This window comes from Malurus melanocephalus, unplaced genomic scaffold (assembly GCF_030028575.1).
Source record: "Malurus melanocephalus ecotype Western Australia unplaced genomic scaffold, MMel_1.1 scaffold_28, whole genome shotgun sequence".
Taxonomy (NCBI): domain Eukaryota; kingdom Metazoa; phylum Chordata; class Aves; order Passeriformes; family Maluridae; genus Malurus; species Malurus melanocephalus.
Window position 1 is genome coordinate 2,616,202 of NW_026623260.1, and position 17,734 is coordinate 2,633,935.

Consider the following 17,734-nt stretch of genomic DNA (forward strand, 5'->3'; position numbering starts at 1 on the left):
AAACTCCCAAGCATCCCAGAAAATTGCAGATTCACAATCTGTCTGCTTTCACATCTTTAATTCATTTTTCACTCGGAAGATTAAGAGAAGGTTATCTAGAGCAGTCTGACAGTCATGGCTTCAAGTRGGTATTTATAGCCTCTTGATCAGTTATTAAGGAATTAATGACAGTGAACCACAATCCAAGCTGGCCTGCAAAGCCCAGTACAAGGAAAGGAGTTGTAATTGCCAGGTTGCTGCAGGACTGGGCTGTCCCAGGTACAAGTGTACAGTCCAGCGAGCCAGCTGCTCAGGTGACATAAAAGCTGCTTTAAACAGAAAGCTGCAACTACAGAAATGAAGAAGAGTCTTACTGTTCTACTTACAATTTTGAGTCCAGGTTCAGGAGAAAGCCCAGTTTGTCATATTCTGGAAAACAAAAGCAAAGGACACAATATCATAAAAACTGCAAAYGTCTCCTCTGCAAAAGGCACCAAAACCAAAGAGCAGCAAGTCCTTATAGCAGCTGTTAATACAGRTTATTGTTACTTCAAGGTATTCCCAAATCAACATTTCTGAATCTCCAGGAAATACCAGAGCAAGAGAACACATGGGAAACCATTAATTTAGAAACCACTACAATTAGTCAAGATGTCCGTAATCATAAAAATCAAGCATTACTGAAACCACTTATGCAGTGATAAACAAAGCTTTCCTGCTTGCTGTACAAATAATTTTGCCATAAAACGGAATGACAAACATTCCTCCTAAGTTCTGATGTGCTAGAGCTTTGAAATTTTTCTTCATTCCTTGTCTATTCCAACCCACAACACCATAATCAAACAGCTCTTCTTCAAGAGAAAGTGACTCACAGTGGCAAAAATGCTTAAAGTTCATTTGTTGTTGTTCAACAGGAAACTGCAAAGTCAGTTTATGCCACAAACAGAGGATAGCTACAGAAACAAAGTTATCACTCAGAACATCCGTAACTTCTGTATAAAGTAAGCTTTGCATTCAGCATCTCTGAATATATTGTGATCRYGTAAACCARACATTTGATTCAGAAAAATAAAATYACTGGAATTCACATGAGACATACAAGAAAAAGGTGTAGTGCCCTTCTTGCACAGGGTTAAGCTCAGGGGCCTCCTCACACTGAGAGCCCCTGGGTCTCACTGCTATACAACAAAAAAGTAATACAAAGAGAAGTAAAATATAATCAAATAAGGGAGTAAAACAAACAACAAGAAAAAAAATCTCATAAGCTTTTAGAAAGAGCTCATTGGAAATACAGGATTACTTTACTCATGAGACACTCCCAGAATTTCTGGTGCAGCAGTTTACCTCAGAAGACCACAATCTTTTCACACTCTTTTACTGGCACAACGGGAAACCCTAAAAACGTACCTGAGACACAACAATTGCATCAGATAGGTCAATGTAAACTGTGCCATTAGTTTCAATCCCATTAAGATTTAATTCCTGAGCCAAGGGAAGTATTCTATTTGACATAACTTAGGTCACAGAAGCTGCAGAGCACGTGCACACTCRATACTGGCACGTACTGTCTGTTCCCTGCCAGCACCCGAGTGCCACCCCCGTGAAACCATCCCCGTTCCACCTGTGCATCTCTCCTCCACTTTCCAGTACTGACAGTTCTGTTTCCCCCATGTGCTGCTTTCCTCATAAGTTCTTCCCAGTTCATGCCTCCTACAAGAAATTAYGTCCTGTCCAACCCCACCTCCTCTGCATGTAGGATTGTGCATAGGAAGGTATCCATTCTGGAAAAAGAAACACGCCTTCAATTTTTATTAATCCTTCTGATTCTCAAAAACAACACTTGTACTAAGCAAACAGCAACAAAGATTTATTTAAAAAAAAAAAAATCTACAGCCACTGACCCATCTGTCACCAGTCTCACCACGTTCAAAGCAACATTGCCTTCTTCCCAACCAGAAATACAAAAAGACAAAATGCAATAAAAAATATCACCTCATAACTACAACATCCTGGGCTTTCTACTAACTCAGCACTTCCTAAGCTTTGCAACCAAAGCAGCAGAACACAGACACAAGCTAAACACCAAGGAGCACAGCTGACAGACYTCCATTGCAATGTTTCACAAGATTTACCTTTCTCTTTGTCACAAGTGTTTCACTTCTCCCAGGTCCAAAGTTTTGATGGTCACTGATCATTACTGACAGAGATATGAAGTAATTTTACAAAATTGTATGTCAACTTCCTTGCAACAGGCACTTTCCTAAACAAGTATTACAAAACAAAACAACATTTCTGGTTTCAAGCTAGAAGCACAGGTGTGTTCTTGATTTTCAGTAGGGTATAACTATAATTTCAGGCTGACCAGAAGCATCTACGCCACTTCCTCTCTTGGCTGGYGAGATGTGCAAGCTACTGCAGGCAGAGAAATACTGCCCTCACCATGGACCATCTCACACTCACTGGCACTTCTGGAAGTCAGCATTTCTATTAGCTTGGAAATSAATCTCTATCACATGCTGCTCCCCCAGGAAAGACATTAGGATCCTCTAAAAATACAGACTCRGAGTTATCTTCCTTTTTAGCAAAAATTAGAATTTTGTTACAGACTTCCAATGTCATTTAGCTGTATCRCTATGAATGCAGGGGCCAAAAGTCAGCCCACATGCTGGCTGGAAGCAGCCTGAATTCAAAACAGACAGATAAAGCCCCAAATATCTGAAGAAAGCCAAACACTCACAGCCAAGCTGCAGGGAAAGSCAATCCTTGTCTGGAGTTACATATTTAAATTAGACCAAGATGAAACACAGACCCACTAAATCAAAGTATATCTGAACTCAAAGCACAGTTTGGTCAGGGTGTGATGATTGAAGGATGGGGACCAAGCTGATCACACAGCTCACAGCTCAAGAAAGGAGCAATTCCATTCCTACCCTTTCCTCCACTGAAAATAGGGGTGGCAATAGCCTGCCTTGGCACTTCATGTCACCTCTCTGTGCCCTAACTTATAGGTTGCTTTCTCCTCCCATCACCTTAGTTTAAATCTTTACCAAATTAAACACTTGATACACACAGAAATATTTCCCCTCTTTTCCATGCAGTGCAATAAAGAAGTGCTGGAATATCAGAGAAAACAGAACAGTTAGAGAGAAGAAGGTAAAAAGTCTCCAGCTTCTCCACCAAAAACCAGCTGGGTGTGTTAACTGTGGCTTGATGTMAGCCTCCACCAACCTCATCACACAGGATCTATTTTTAGAGCAAAAAATGAATAAARGTAATAAAGAACTTAGTTTGCATCCTCTGGAAGAACATAATGGAATAACCTGAGCAAGGCTTTATGTTATCAACCCACAAAAGACTGAAAGGCCCATGAAAGATAAAAGCATTATTAAAAGGGCACAAGGCAATCTAAAGATGACACTCCCCTGTGCTAAAGAGCTATGGGTCTCAGCTGACCATGAGGCACAGAAGCACAGAAATGAACAAACATGGGAGATGCAGTTTCATCATGCCCCATAAGAACAAGAGGTCATCTTAGGTCAGAAACAAAACGTATTTCTGCATTTCCAGGAAGATCAGGATTGAATAAAAATCTAACAACTGACAACAATTTCATAATAAAGCATGTAATTGGGATTACATGAACAGAAATAGAGCCAAGCATAGCACTTTCTATAAATTATGCAAATCCTGTGCCAAATATTCAATGTTGGCATTAGCACGCAAATTTCTCCAAAGAATCTAACAGAAATCCAGCTACCAGGCTGCAAGTGAGAAATGCATTGTCTAATGTCTGTAAACTCCATGCAGACCACCCAGAAAGCCATAAAGCCCAGTGTACAACATCTACCAAGTTTTCAAGTTGCCTTTTGTATCTGCAGCCAATATAGCTATATAGAAGCAAAATGGGGAAAATTTTCCCCTTATGCTACTAATCTAAAACCAACAATCCAGGAATTAACTTAGCACAGTGGTTTTATTTTTTCAAACAACCCATAAGCAATTTCACTGATTACTTAAGTACTGTCCTTTTTAGCAGCCAGCTACTGAGAAGCACAATACAAATAACTTTGCCCACAGAAACAGAAAATTAAATTTTTTTTGAAAGACGGTCTATGTGCAGTTCTAGTTCTGTGTTTAACTTGCGAGTACAGGAGGAAAGGCAGAAGATTCAGTATAGCTATTTTATTCAAAATGCTTGTGTTTGTCAAAGAAATAAGCACAATTCTCAAGAGGCAGAAGTCCTATCAAGAATGTTCAGACCACCCTGATACATTTCATCCTGTCCAGTGCAGTTTGGTCTCTGCAGAACTGAGGCTCCAACTGAGCCAAGCCTTGGTCACTATTCACAAGCAAGTTCTACATCTGTGGCAAAGGCCACAGGTAAAATTACTTACTCTGCAATGAAAAAGGCCAAACACATCACATTTACCTTGGACTAAGAAAACACATATGGACAGTTATAAAAGTTCAGCTGATGTGAAGTAATTCTGCTAGAACTCGAGAGACAAGAAAGAATTAATGAAAAAAAGTAATGTTAAATGGATCAACTGAAAAGGACAAAAGAAAGCTTTTATTCCAGGGTTAAAAAAATACCAGTCAGGATTACTGAGMAATAATCAAAGTGCTGGATAAACAAAGACTTAATGTTGCATCCTTTGCTTAGGATTTTCACTTTAACCTCTTCAGTGATGGAATTTACCRATGAAAGCATTATCTTCTATTTAAATAACCAGGGAATAAAAAAGACTGCAAAAGCAAGCCCAGGAGTGGTAGAGCTGAGGCCACCGGAGCTTCTCAGCACAATTCTGCATGGACTGCACACAGGTCTATGTTTCAGCTTCCTCCTCAGACCCATTTACATTCTGGCATACACACTGACCAACCTGCTTCTCCAGGTTGCCAAATGACATCAAGGAAAACACCCCAGAAAACTGATGGGACACAGCCCAGTCCCTGGTGCCTTTCCCTGMCTCTACAGAAGAAGCAGAAGTGACACCTGTAAAGCTGAGAGCTCAGCCCTTGCAGCCCAGCAGCAGAAGCTTACCCCAACAATCTACATCTACACATCCTAATAAAACTATGGCARCCTCCAATGGTAGAAGAGCAACTGACTGCTTCAAGCTGAATTTAGGAAAGRCTCTGATAGGAAGATGAAAAATTTCCTCCTATGATCTGCATATGCCCTTTTGCTTTTCCCAGGAAGTCATCTGTTTCAAGCCAGACTACAGCCTTTGTCAAACAGTTATTTTCATTTACTGCCACGAGTCCACTTGGCAAATGGAGTTCATGCTGCCCAACTGGATCTCCCAACACACTCTTTATTCTATAAATTGTATTGTATTTCCTAATAAAAGTCAAGAACAATATTAAGAAAACAGTAATATATATTGGCTTTTAGCGACTTCAGGATGTGCTGATTTGATGCAGAGATGTGTCACATGAGAGAGAAAAATCCCATTTAAATACTTTTAATTCAAAGTATTCATTAAGCCACTTCTTGACATTTGCACCTCAACTCATTCAGAGCYRTATTTTCAACTGGAGGAACAGARCATTAATAAGAAGACAGATGCTRCTGAACACACTGACAAAGTCACATAAGGACTATGAAACTGCTTCATGACAGTCRCTGGCAAAGATTCAAGCGGCTCCCACAGTGTACACTCCGAAAAATAAAGAATTAAGTAGAACTTCATCAATCAAAAATGAAAAGGGAAAAGCATTTTTGCAGAATAAAGCCACTAAAATCAGCAGAGAAAATATGTATTTCCCTTTGTTTCTGCCTTCTTTTGCTTACTTTTTCAGGAATGCAGAAATATAAAGCACAATAAGTTCATCTCTCCTTTTCCATCATTCCCATGCAGCACTAACACAGAAATGCAATTTGGGTGAAAAAAACCCAACACACTAGAGCCACATCAGCTCCAAATATAAATTAAAGTTGCTTTTCTCAAACCAAGAACATCTAAAGTTCATTACCACTGACCGGGAAATCYGGGAAATATCAGAGTTTGCAACTGTAGCCATCTGTACTATCAGAGTATCACTGAGAAGTCAAACAAATAGCAAGGAATCTTCTGCAAGTTTTCTCTTATGCTAGGAATCTATCACTACTCTACCCATTTGACAGCTCATTCAGTTGTATTTCTATTCCTGGCCTCCATCTATACAACTCTCCATGCAATCTGTAGGGAACTAGTCACCAAATTCATTCTGGAGTTGTATTCAGTAGGACAGACAGSGTTATTCTCATCCTTTACAAAATGGTTATCTGAGCATCTTCAGCAGCTGAATGAAACAGAAAGTTTCTTTCTCAGCTCTCACAGCTTCTCCCAAAATGGTTATGGACTTTGGCTTACGGAACCAGGGACAGCAAACTCCTAAATAAGCACAGATTTAAATTCTCAGATGATTACTCCACTATCAGTGTGAACTCAGCATTTGGAAGCATAATCTTACACGTGAACTTTCACAAGCACATGCGCTGCAGCAGAAACACKACTCTAAACCAAAGTTTGGAAATCMAGAAGAGTYAATACAAATTCAAACAATTTGAGCAAGACCTAGACAACACTCAGTTGCTTGCAATGTTGGAACCAGCACCTTWAAGCCTGCAGTGAGGATATCTGCAATGAATCAGTGGTCAGTACTGCAATCAAACACGTCTAACAAGAATATAAGCCTACAGCCCAAAGGTATTCAGTATTTTCAGCAAGCATGGTAACATCTGGGAAACTTGCACATTCAGTGCACTCCTACCCAAGGCTTAGAGAAGAAAAATGTAGCTTGCTTGCTGTCACACACAGGAGGTAGGAAAAAATCTTGACCAAAAATAGCAGGGGTATAAATCTGACTTTCAAAGTCCAATGTTTGATTTGGTAGCAACAAGGTAAAACAAAGCAACTMGAAAGGAAAGAAAAAAAATAAAARGAGCACTAGCTGTYCATGGCAAGTAAATGAAATCTAGGTCTCCTCAAATACCCTGTGTACTCACTGCTTCCCAATGTTCAGAGCATGACACCCTTCTCTCTGAAATGGTTTCAGCTGAAACACTGGCCTAGACATCACATCAAACACTTATCTCAGCTGCTCAAGCTTTATCTTTCAAGGGAACCGACAGCCGTGAAGAGAATTACAAAAACATCTGGACTGGTGAAGGCTGGACCAGAGCATGAACCTCACAGTTCAGCCTCACTCAAAGCACATTTGGCTCTACCCAATAATCTCCTATGAAGCATTACATTAAGGCTCCACAGCCAGAGGAACTTCTGAACACTCAGTTCAGAAAGCTTAACCACAAAAACCTAGACAGAGTCATTAATCTGAGTTGCATAAGGACAGATTGCCAGCAACCCTGAGAACTGTGATTTGCATGTGGGACAAAGTTAAGGGGAAAGTCAAGATAAGGAYAGTCAGTTCAAGTAAGATACAGAGGCTGCAGCAAGACACTGCCCTTCACAAGGCATGATTAACAAGTACCAAAGAGCACTTYTAAGCTGTTTAGTATGCAAATATAAGCACCAGTTTTAAGCAGCATGAAACCCTAACAGGGAGACACAGCTGATGTTGACTAATAACAAAAAAGGTATATGTAATTTTATGTTTCAAAGCATGTAACTGTAGCCCCTTCTTACCCCAACCTGAAACATCACCTACTGGGAATGGCTGGGCCTGCAGCTGCCATGGTTTCTGTGGGTTCTTTCTGGGCTCTGTCTTTTCCTGGGTCTGCAGCAAGGTGAGATGGGATGGACAGCGGAAGCACAATAGCCACAGTTTTTCTCTCTCTCCTTCCTGTTCAACAAGGAAAGCTATCCCTCAGTAGGGCAGACATCATACATSTTATTACACATATCAGTTCAGAGCAAGGTGAAGTTTGCAGCACAGTGAGTGCAAAGTACTAAACACAAGAGCAATAAACATACAGCTCTCTAGGACATTTCTGAGCCTTCCTTATCAAATATATGAGTTTGCTTCACATTTCTTCAAGGCAGAAATTCAGCTTTGTCACAGTGAAAGGTTTACAAAAGATCAGGTCTTACTGTCTCAATTCCTAACCAATCCAAGCCTAAGCTGTAAAATGCAAGCTTTCAAAACAGACCCAGGCAGTCACATGAGCCTGTCTCCCACCCTTCATATTAACAGAACTTCAAAAGACAAAGGGCAGTTGAACAGTTTTTCTTCACTAAGTTTATTTTCCTACTGGTAGCAACATTTATGGTTAATTCCATAGACAAAAAACCTGTGACAAAAATTCAGGGAAGGTATCTTAAACCTGTGCAACTTCTCCCCTACTTTGTCAGACTAAAAAGACCATCACTCAATCTAGGAGGCAAGAAACATACCACTTCAGTTATGTCATATTAATTAGTGAGAGAGAATGAATAGAGGGTTTCTTCCCCCATAAACACAACAACATATCCATTTGGCACCCTAGAGATACTCCCACATCAGATCATGCACAAAGAATAAATCTATATCCAGATGTAAGTTTTAGAGGAGATACAGGGAGAGTGGAAAATGTTTGAGGTGTTTTAAACAAARTAAGTTACTACCACTAGCTCAGGGGTTAGTAAATCAGAAATGTGCTCAAGCTTTACTGTTAGTGTCAGGCAGMAGGCTCTGTTTCAAACTGTGCAGGCAGAAGACAGGTGCTATGTTGGAAGGCAGCAGGTTCCCCCTATCAACCTAAGAGGAAAGGCTGGCAAGCAAGATTTTTAAAAAGTAATCCAAGCAAAGGTTTTGTCTTTTCTCGAAGATAATAAGTATCCCCATCTTTTAAGTGTTAAGGGGTTTAAGGTTATAAGAGCAATTCTTAGCCTTTCCATTGCACTTCATAGTTCATTATATGCATACTGTAAAATGAATTTCATCAAGTATCATGCTYACTATGGCGTGCCTTGGCTGTAGCTTGTGCATTACACACAGCCAAATGGAGAGTTACCAATCTAGGGAAGTGCCCCCAACACAAAAGAATTTTTTATTTCTGGTTCAGTTTAATTGTAGGTCATGCTTAGGTTCCAAAGGAAATTGGATTGGGAAGGATTTGCCCCGGGGTTCGATAATTCTGGTCAATCTCCACCCAAAAAAACATAGTTTCCAGTTCTATTGGTTTAGATTTGACTCTTTCGCCTTCTCCTTCCTGGAAGCATTCCTGATATCTTTCCCCAAATAACTCAACTGTTTGTTTAGCTGGGAAACTCTCCTAGTAGCACGAAACAGTTTTTCTTCAGCTGGTGGATGACATCATCTTAATGCCTTTCACATGAGAAGAGAAGCACAAACTGCATCAGCAACACRTGTCCAGGTCGTTTCCTTGCTGGGTAAGGGAAGAGTCCCGCAGGTTAATCCTCGTGTCACACTAAGGCTCTTACTCCCACTGCACCTAGGAAAGGACCTGTTTACCCTTTGGCTAGATGTTGATTCCCACACAAGTCAGTGTCCTGCCTCCCAACATGGCTACCATGTCCAATTCAGTAGAAGCCTTGTCATGAGGTGGGAGATAGAGAAGAAGGCAATGTTGTACCTGAGCCTAGTGTATGTCCAACGGAGTCAAAGGAAAGAACCACTGAATCTGTAACACAAGAGTACAAGGTTCATTTTTCCCCTTTTTTTTCAGCACCATTTCTTGCTGTAACATTTTTTTGTTATTGTGCTTAAGTAATTCCTTGTTCTCCCTTCTGCCAGGAAGCAGAACAACTTCTTCACCAACCAGAATACAACAATACAACAGGCATCTAGCAAAGGCAGAACAGAGTGTGCAATAAATCACCATGTAGCGTGACACACAAAGTGCCATTAACCAATGAAGTTACAATTCATTGAAAATATTTTCATTTTATGTCTAATAAGCTTGGTCAACTGAATCATAACATGCTTTGACTTCTGGACTAGAGAGTTTTTTCTTATCAAATGTGTTACCAATCTTTTGTTCCCACTTAGGGGCCTTGCCTGTTATGAACAGTTCTTCCCTGGTACTGTTTTCTAAGCCAAGCACTTTGTGCTCTTTGCACTTCTCACCATGTTTCCCACATCTTTACTCACAGTAGTGACTCCCCAACTCAATGCATTTCAATTTTTCAATATCCTTTCACCCTTGAGTACAATATGCAGCACATGTGCCAAACATCAAGAAAATATAACCTTCCTACTTGATACCTTTTCATTTATTCATCTGGGGATCACAACAATGCTTTTATCCATGATTGCAGTGACAACTTTTTCTCACCAGTTCATGCCTTACACTTTTAGTAACAGTTCCATTTGATGGGGCACCCTTGACATCAACTGTGGTTGAAGTTTTTATCATGCAATTTGACATTTGGCCATGTAAAAACCCTTACTGCCTGCTTGGACTCAGCTCACCCCATGATCCAGACCCCTTTATTAGTCATTCATTTTCCTCATATACCGCCCATCCAGACTATAATCTGCAAAATTATCAGTTATAACTCGATATTCTGTCCCAGTTGGAGCTGCAATACAGTATCAGGCTCAATAATGGGGTTTTCTCCCAGCTTTATGCTTATTTGAGACAAATCAACATTTATTTTGGCAGTCAGCCTCCTGGTTTACCATYTATTTTCATGGCAATCCTAACTGAAGGAGAAAGCCTACCAAATTCTGCTTCCCTACCAGTGGAGCAGAATTGGACCCAGAACTTAGAGACAAATTACCAATGGGCAAAACACAGAAAAGAACAAACCACCACAATCGGATTATAATTTTACGGAATGGGAAGCTTTAAACTGACACACCAATAGCAGAACTGCCTTTCACCTTTGCCTAAATGAATAGATTGAATCCTTTGATGTTTCTCTTTGTAACTTAGGTTTCAGATGTGATCACACACCCATTGCAGCACCACAAAGGCTGCCARGGTGCAAGCCCTCGGTGCAAGGCAAAAATCCCAAGCATAAGAAGACTTAGCCTGTTGAAAAGAGTTTAAGGTCCAGCTGCATCACTTGAAATTTGGGCAGGCTACAGTCACAGGCATTGGCAGTTACTGCGTAAGTGATGAAAATAACTTGACACAGGACTCAGCCCTTGGCTTCTCTACACTTTATATTATCCTCATGCTTCTTTTCCCTAGCTCTTAAAAAKGCAATAAGAAAGTGCTAATTTTCAAAATAGACACTGTTGTTTTAATAAAGGACTGTTAATTTGACTGAGTTTTAAAGGATTTTAAAAAAGAAGGTCTGTGCTGTCTCAGAGCCAGCACTATGGTGGTAATGTTAAAAAAATTAAAAAGAAGATATTACTAGTCTCAAAACTTACTCCAACAAAAACAAAAATCCATCAGGATTTAACAACTGTATTTCCTCTTTTGGGAATAAAATTCAGACATCATTATATTATTCTAAATAGCAAGGAGTTTAATTCATTTTAACTGCATTAACTTAATTTGCCATCAATTCTAAAATATCTCTGCGGGGTTCTACTTTTAAAAAGCTGTTGAGATTTTCATCAACATAAAGTACTGTTTTGTAGTTCATGTCAAATTAAWTGCTGTTAATTTTCCTGAAATATATTTTGCATTCAAACACTGCACATGAAATATTAGGACTTATCAAAGAATGGCTGAAAAGCACTGCAAGCACCAAATTAGTAACATTATTGCAACCCAGAAAAAATAGTATAATGTTTCATWCCCTTAACCAAGAACGTTATCTTCCTCATATAAAAAAACAATTTACAAGCAGAGTAAGCATGTGAGCTCCCTTTTCCAATCCAGTCCTTCATGCTACTATTAGTTTCAACACCAAATTCACTGTGAACAATCTCTATTAGAGTCAACTCCCTTTCGACCTCCACAAGTAATTTCACAAAAGATGGACCTTTACTAAAACACTGTGTTTATTTCTGGTMTTACCACTTCAAAAATGAGGAAATKATAAACCTGAAGAGAGCTGAGAAGATAATAATGCTCCCATTTTGCTCTACCCAAACAGCTACTCACATCCAGCTGAGTTCATAGCTACARGTTATTTTTATCAGAAATTGATGGAGATAAGCATTTTTTTTKATGCAAGCCAGATTTATTTCCAAATACACCGAGTTCTGCTTCCACAAACATAGGAAGAAAAGTTTCTTTGCTTCTARTTTCAAATCTCTTCCAGTCATTGCTCAGTTCAAAACCCACCTGACTTCCCAGGGTTTTTTTTCTGAGCCAAAGTGGCAGCTCAGTCTGTGCCCATTGCCTTTTCCCCAAGAGCTTGAGCCTGCTCTACCTTTCAAAGGCAACCTTGAAAGGCTTTACCCTTCAAAACTTACTAAGACACAACGTGCACTTACATGCACCCTTGCTTTAGGTGTCAGGAATTGTTCCTGCCTGAAGGAGCAGTCCCCAACCTTTCAGATACCTACTTCCATAAAGAAACTTAAATGTTTTTCCTCCTGCCTTAATTGAAAGGCAGTCTTTGAGCTCAAATTGTGAAATCTGACACACAGTAACTTGCCAATATGTACAGCTTAAGGCTGCACACGCCACAGTGCCAGTCTTTTACATCTGTTTTCATGTTAACTACGATCTTTTTTTTTCAGTGGATATAGCAGCTTAAAATAGAAAAGAAAAAAAACAAACCTCAAAACAACAAGATACAACAAAATCCAAATGYAATTCTGGATCTTATCCAGTCCATCAGAAGAAGCAAAGACAGCACAAGCACTCAATTTAGAAGGCACTCAGTGCCAGGAATAATGATAGCTCAGACCTCACCAGCCAGACTGGGAAGTTGCTTTGGGTGGCTTTTTGTAAACTTTGGGTTAATGTTGCTTTGGGACCTATGCTCTGGGTCACTTTCCCTCTCTCCCACCATCCAATTAGAGCATCCACAAMCTGGACCAACACAGGAACCTGCTCCATCATCCCCCAACAAGTAGTGCTGTGCAGGGCTACCTGAACGCACTCCATCACATGTGTGTGATGTGTGAATTTGGATTATGGAGGAGTGTTGTACCAGACCCTGTTCCACTAAAACCAACACAAGGATCCCATTTCATTCAGGAGCCAGGAGCTCAAAGACAAACTCTGCAGAGACATTCAGCGCTGCTCTGGGAACAAATTTAAATTCTGTTCCAACAATRCTCCATACAGGACCCAGAGCTGAACGTACTTTTGAAGGTACAATGGGATTTGCACAGTTCTGTCCTGTGGCAAAAAATAAAAACAAACCACATAAAAAATCCACCTGCAAAGCTGAGGTGACTACATTTAATGCTGCACTGACATCACAGTCCAGCTAAGCCATCCAGGTATGTGGACTGACTGTATTTAAAGGCAAGGATGCAATTCAAATGTTGCTGATCCCTTGCCTTTCTCAGGGCCGGGACAACTGTGCACCGCACTCTCCTGTCCCCAAGACAGGYAAATTAAATTATCCATCTTGCTGCATATATTGTGCACGTTAGCTCTAGGCATTTCTGGACACTAGATAAGTAATTAACTGCAACTTGTAACAGATTGCTGTATCTTTTCCAGGACTTTAGCTTCTGAACAGAAAAATAAAGATTTCAATCTTCATAAATGAGTGATGGTCCTGACCAGTGAACTGCAGATTTGTAGGAGACAAATAAAGCCAGCTGAAAAACATGTGAAGTTTCATACTCCATGCACACCACTAGATAAACTTTTAACATGGGTACTGCACTGAAGAGATGTGTGGAAAYAGCTCTTAAAAGTCCAGTTGTGTAAAATCATGTAAGAGCAAATATATGGATACATTTCCAACACAAATACTGTCCTTAGCTTGACTTCCTAATTGAAGAAATTGTAATATACAAACAGAAAATAAGCAGTGGCAACACATAATGAGAACAAGTAAATATAATTCACATTTAAAAAAGAACTGTGTATAAATTGAATGTTTACCTAAGTGCTGTTTCAGAATTTTACTTAAGACCTTTATTGTAAGTCCCTCTGAGAAGACACTAACTTTTTATTGCTTTGTACTGATTCTTCATGCAAGGATTTGTAGATATTTGTCTTAACCTACTGGAAACCAAAGAAGCTGAACCAATAACTTCTTTTACCCGTTTTTGGGGGGGGGGAATGGGTCTTAAAAAAAAGGGAAAAAATACAAAAACCAGACTTTAGCAATAAAGTAACTTCCCCAAGAAAAAAAAACCAAAAAACATTATTGCGTGCTGCTTTGGAAATGGTCCTGAGAAACCACAAACCATCAGTCCCACAGGAGTTATAAGAGTTTAATAATAAAGGCTTAGCACAGCCTCAATACCACATACCATTGCAGCAGTACACTGCACAGGCCAAGCCAAACAGGGACTACGGGAACACATCACAACACAAGGCTGTGATTTGGCACATCCTCATTCAGCCACTCAAGCTCTGAGGTCTGCTTTGCTCTCTTGTGTGAATAATCAACATCTCTCATTCYATAGCCCTGCTCTCCAGATACCCCGATGGATTCCTACAGAACTGCAACCTGTATTTAATAACRTTTAATGTAATTTATATCTCCAGAGCTTGATCAGAGAGCAGAAATCCTGCAGAGCTCCATCAGCTGGACTGGGGATGGCAATTGCAATAATGTCAACTAATAAAATTTTGATTCACAGTCAGAATGAAAGAAAAAAAAGAGGTGCTTCATTGTTATTGCAGAATTAGAAGAACATCCATAAGGGTCTAACATTCATGTGTCTCCCTTTTTCTGCTGAATACTGAAAAGTGTAGGATCAAACATCCCAGTCGGCATCAAAATTTATTTTCTGTTTGAGATCAATATTCTAGAACATGACATACCACAGAAGGAACACTTAATGCATGAAACTCTTCAGAACTTGCTAAGAGATCGATAATAATAAAAACTATTCTTATGTTTCATCTTCATTCATCAGGAATGAAGCTCACAAACGCAGTGCACTCTCAAAAAACATGCTACTGTTGGGATTCATTTGGCAAGAAAATCTGTCTTAGAACATCTCCTGCCCAAAAGAAAAAAAGTTTTTAATAAGACCCACTATCATCGTGATTATGCAACATATTGAATAATTCTTATAACCAAAGAATTGAAGGGAAATTAATTATTTTGGTTCTGTCTTACAGAGACCTGACAGATATCTAAAGCATGAATATCCTTCCTCAGATTCAGTAAAACACAACTGCCTGCACTTAAAAATTACTTGACAGGGCAGCCTTTGCTTCCTAACACWTTGTTTTACATGCTGAGGATGGATTTAGGGAAGGGCTAAGCTATTTACTAAGTTTAATGACAAATGCCATCCTACTGATTTATTTACTATCCTACTTTGCATTAAGGTTGAGTTCCCTGTTCCTCCAGCTTGGCTTATTTTGCTTTTACTTTCTTCTATAAGTGCCAAGGATTTTCCTACTTTCCTACCTTTTTCTGAACACAGTGAGATATCTCTATGTTAAGGAAATTGGTCACTACAATAACATATTTTGTCCCACAGTTCAAGGATGTTCCAAGTTACTCATATTCATCATTTAAAACTCAAGRCACTAATTAAGACATCACCWAAACTCCACACAGCATCAGKGAAGGTCAAAGTAAAYACATATAATACCATTCTTACTGGTAATCTCAGTTCCTACACACATTCTCTGTCAAAAACAATCAGAGGTGCTCCCGTGCTGAGTCACCACAAGGAGTTATCATCTCAAGTGTATTGTTTGAGCAGCATAATTTGAACATTTTCAATATCTAAGATGAGAAATAACATAAAAAGATGACACATCCAGAGCACAGGCACACTTYCTATCACAGATGTGAGAGCTCATAGCAGCAAATGAAGGGGCTGCAAGTTTTGGCAGGCAGGACACATGCAGAGTCAGTCCAGTGCTATCTGCAGCTGAGAGGAGACCCAAGTTCAAAGTTCAAACTCAGTCCCTGGACGGGAAGGAAGAAGTCACTCTGCAGCAGGACACATTGTCAGCTACAGGAAACATCTGATTGTAAAGAACATTTCCAATAAACTCTGGATTTAATAAATTGTCTCAAAATAAGGCTGCACTAAATTTGAATGCCTGACCTTGGTGCCACCTGGCTATACTTATTTTGGTACAGAGATCTGGGAATAGGATGGTGCTTGTTTCACATAACATACCTGTGAGGGAAGATTCACCCTCATTTGAGAACACACATCCTTKTAAGATGTCATAAGAATGGAAATATTTCWTTCTTAACTGAACAGTAATTCATCTATGTMCTGTACAAATTAAAAAGTTCTCCGYTGTTACTCTARCCAGTATCWCTTTAAATACCATCCCCGTTTATAAAGCACACACTATAAAGAAGGCCTGTAGGCTCTCTCTCCATTTCTGTGGCTGACCCAAAACACCAGCTTTATTAACAGCTGACTTCACAGCCAAGCTTAGATTTGAGCCCAAACTCTTTGGCCATCCACTCTGCTGGACATCAGGTCCCTTTTGTGCTTCAGCCTGGAGCCAGCCAGCTTCCACAGTGGGAAACTTGACACGAGAGCTGTGGCTCAGCACAAGCTCTGCTGCAGGGAGGGMAGGCACAGCTGGTTCAGAGTGAATTTCTGCAAACTAAACCACAGCCAACAGGGGTAATTTTGCTATAACCCATGCAGCCCTGAACAAGTCCTTTGATTAAATTGTTTCTCATCTACAAAAATAAACAATCTGATTTTTTCCAAAGACCCTTGGATAAAAGGCTTGAGAGCTAAGAATGGATATAGCAAAGTATTATCACTTGTCTGGAGAACTTAATGTGGCATCAAGGTCTAGTGGTTACATTGTAAACAGAAAAGTCATTCCCTATCACCTCTCAATTTCCTRTAATTTAATTGAAAATACAGCTCTCTCAGTGATACTTGAGAGTCATAGTAATATTTCTTTAAGCAATTTTTATGAATTTCATGGAACCTAACCAACCTTTTTTACACTTGCTGTTTYGTGCATTGCTCCTTTTTCATCAGGACATTTATAATGAACTGGTAAATGAGCTGAACAAGAAACAACACTCATGCTCCGAACAGATGYATTTTTAAAATGGTCTGAGCAGCCAATTTTCTTTATTCTTCAATGAATGAATGGAATGAAAAGATGTGGTGTCCTGAGCCAGCTGGCAAATGCTTCAGAAGGATATTACATTGCTATTGTCTTCAGCAGCGCCCAAATCACTGTTTGGTAGCAGGAAGGGCTGGTATGTTTTGCTCATAAGATCAGTATTTATTTGGATGTACGACATAACTCTGCAGAGCCACGACCAACACGGGGCTTCACTCTGAGCATCAGGGATGTGCAGCTCCTCCGTGTCTGTCACAGCTCTCTGCTCCAGGGGAAGGCCAACAGCATCRGCTTCTTACCTTGCACTTTCCAGARGAGAGATGTYCCCAGAGRCAAAGGAGAATGGGAAATCAATGTGCTGCAGRCATTCAGTGAAGAAATACTTTGCTTTGAGGAACAAGGTACAGAACTACCACAAAGTCACARAAACACCCAGGCCAAACTCTGCCAATAAAGCTGGCATCCAAGAGGTTCTTTTCTTGACAATGAAAAATGCTTTAATTAATCCCAAACAGGTTTTCAGTATTTTAAAGAGGTCTTTATCTCCTAAGCCTCACATTTTGGTTTCAATTATTATYGTACCACGAAGTCAGTCATACCTCAAATTCCACAGAGGAACATGTAATAAATTACAAAACAGTACRATTTCTCTCTTTGAAGATAACAATCTATGTGGCAAGACAGAAAATGGGTACTGGCAGTTGGGGAATTACACAGCATAGAGAAAATTAATTCTGTATTTTC

General features: G+C 39.7%; 1 protein-coding gene across 11 annotated transcripts in view; it reads right to left on the reverse strand.

Moving 5' to 3' along the window:
• ST3GAL3 (ST3 beta-galactoside alpha-2,3-sialyltransferase 3) overlaps positions 1-17,734 on the reverse strand; it is a 174,173-nt gene that overhangs the window by 122,918 nt on the left and 33,521 nt on the right. For 7 of the 11 annotated variants that reach the window (XM_057390635.1, XM_057390638.1, XM_057390642.1 and 4 more), the window contains exons 3-5: positions 9,503-9,550; positions 7,636-7,770; positions 366-408 (exon numbers count right to left, since the gene is read on the reverse strand). In XM_057390635.1, coding sequence (XP_057246618.1) covers positions 366-408; positions 7,636-7,770; positions 9,503-9,550 — 226 coding nt within the window. The remainder of the gene's footprint in view (positions 1-365; positions 409-7,635; positions 7,771-9,502; positions 9,551-17,734) is intronic. The other 4 variants (XM_057390644.1, XM_057390639.1, XM_057390645.1 and 1 more) reach the window with 2 other exon arrangements.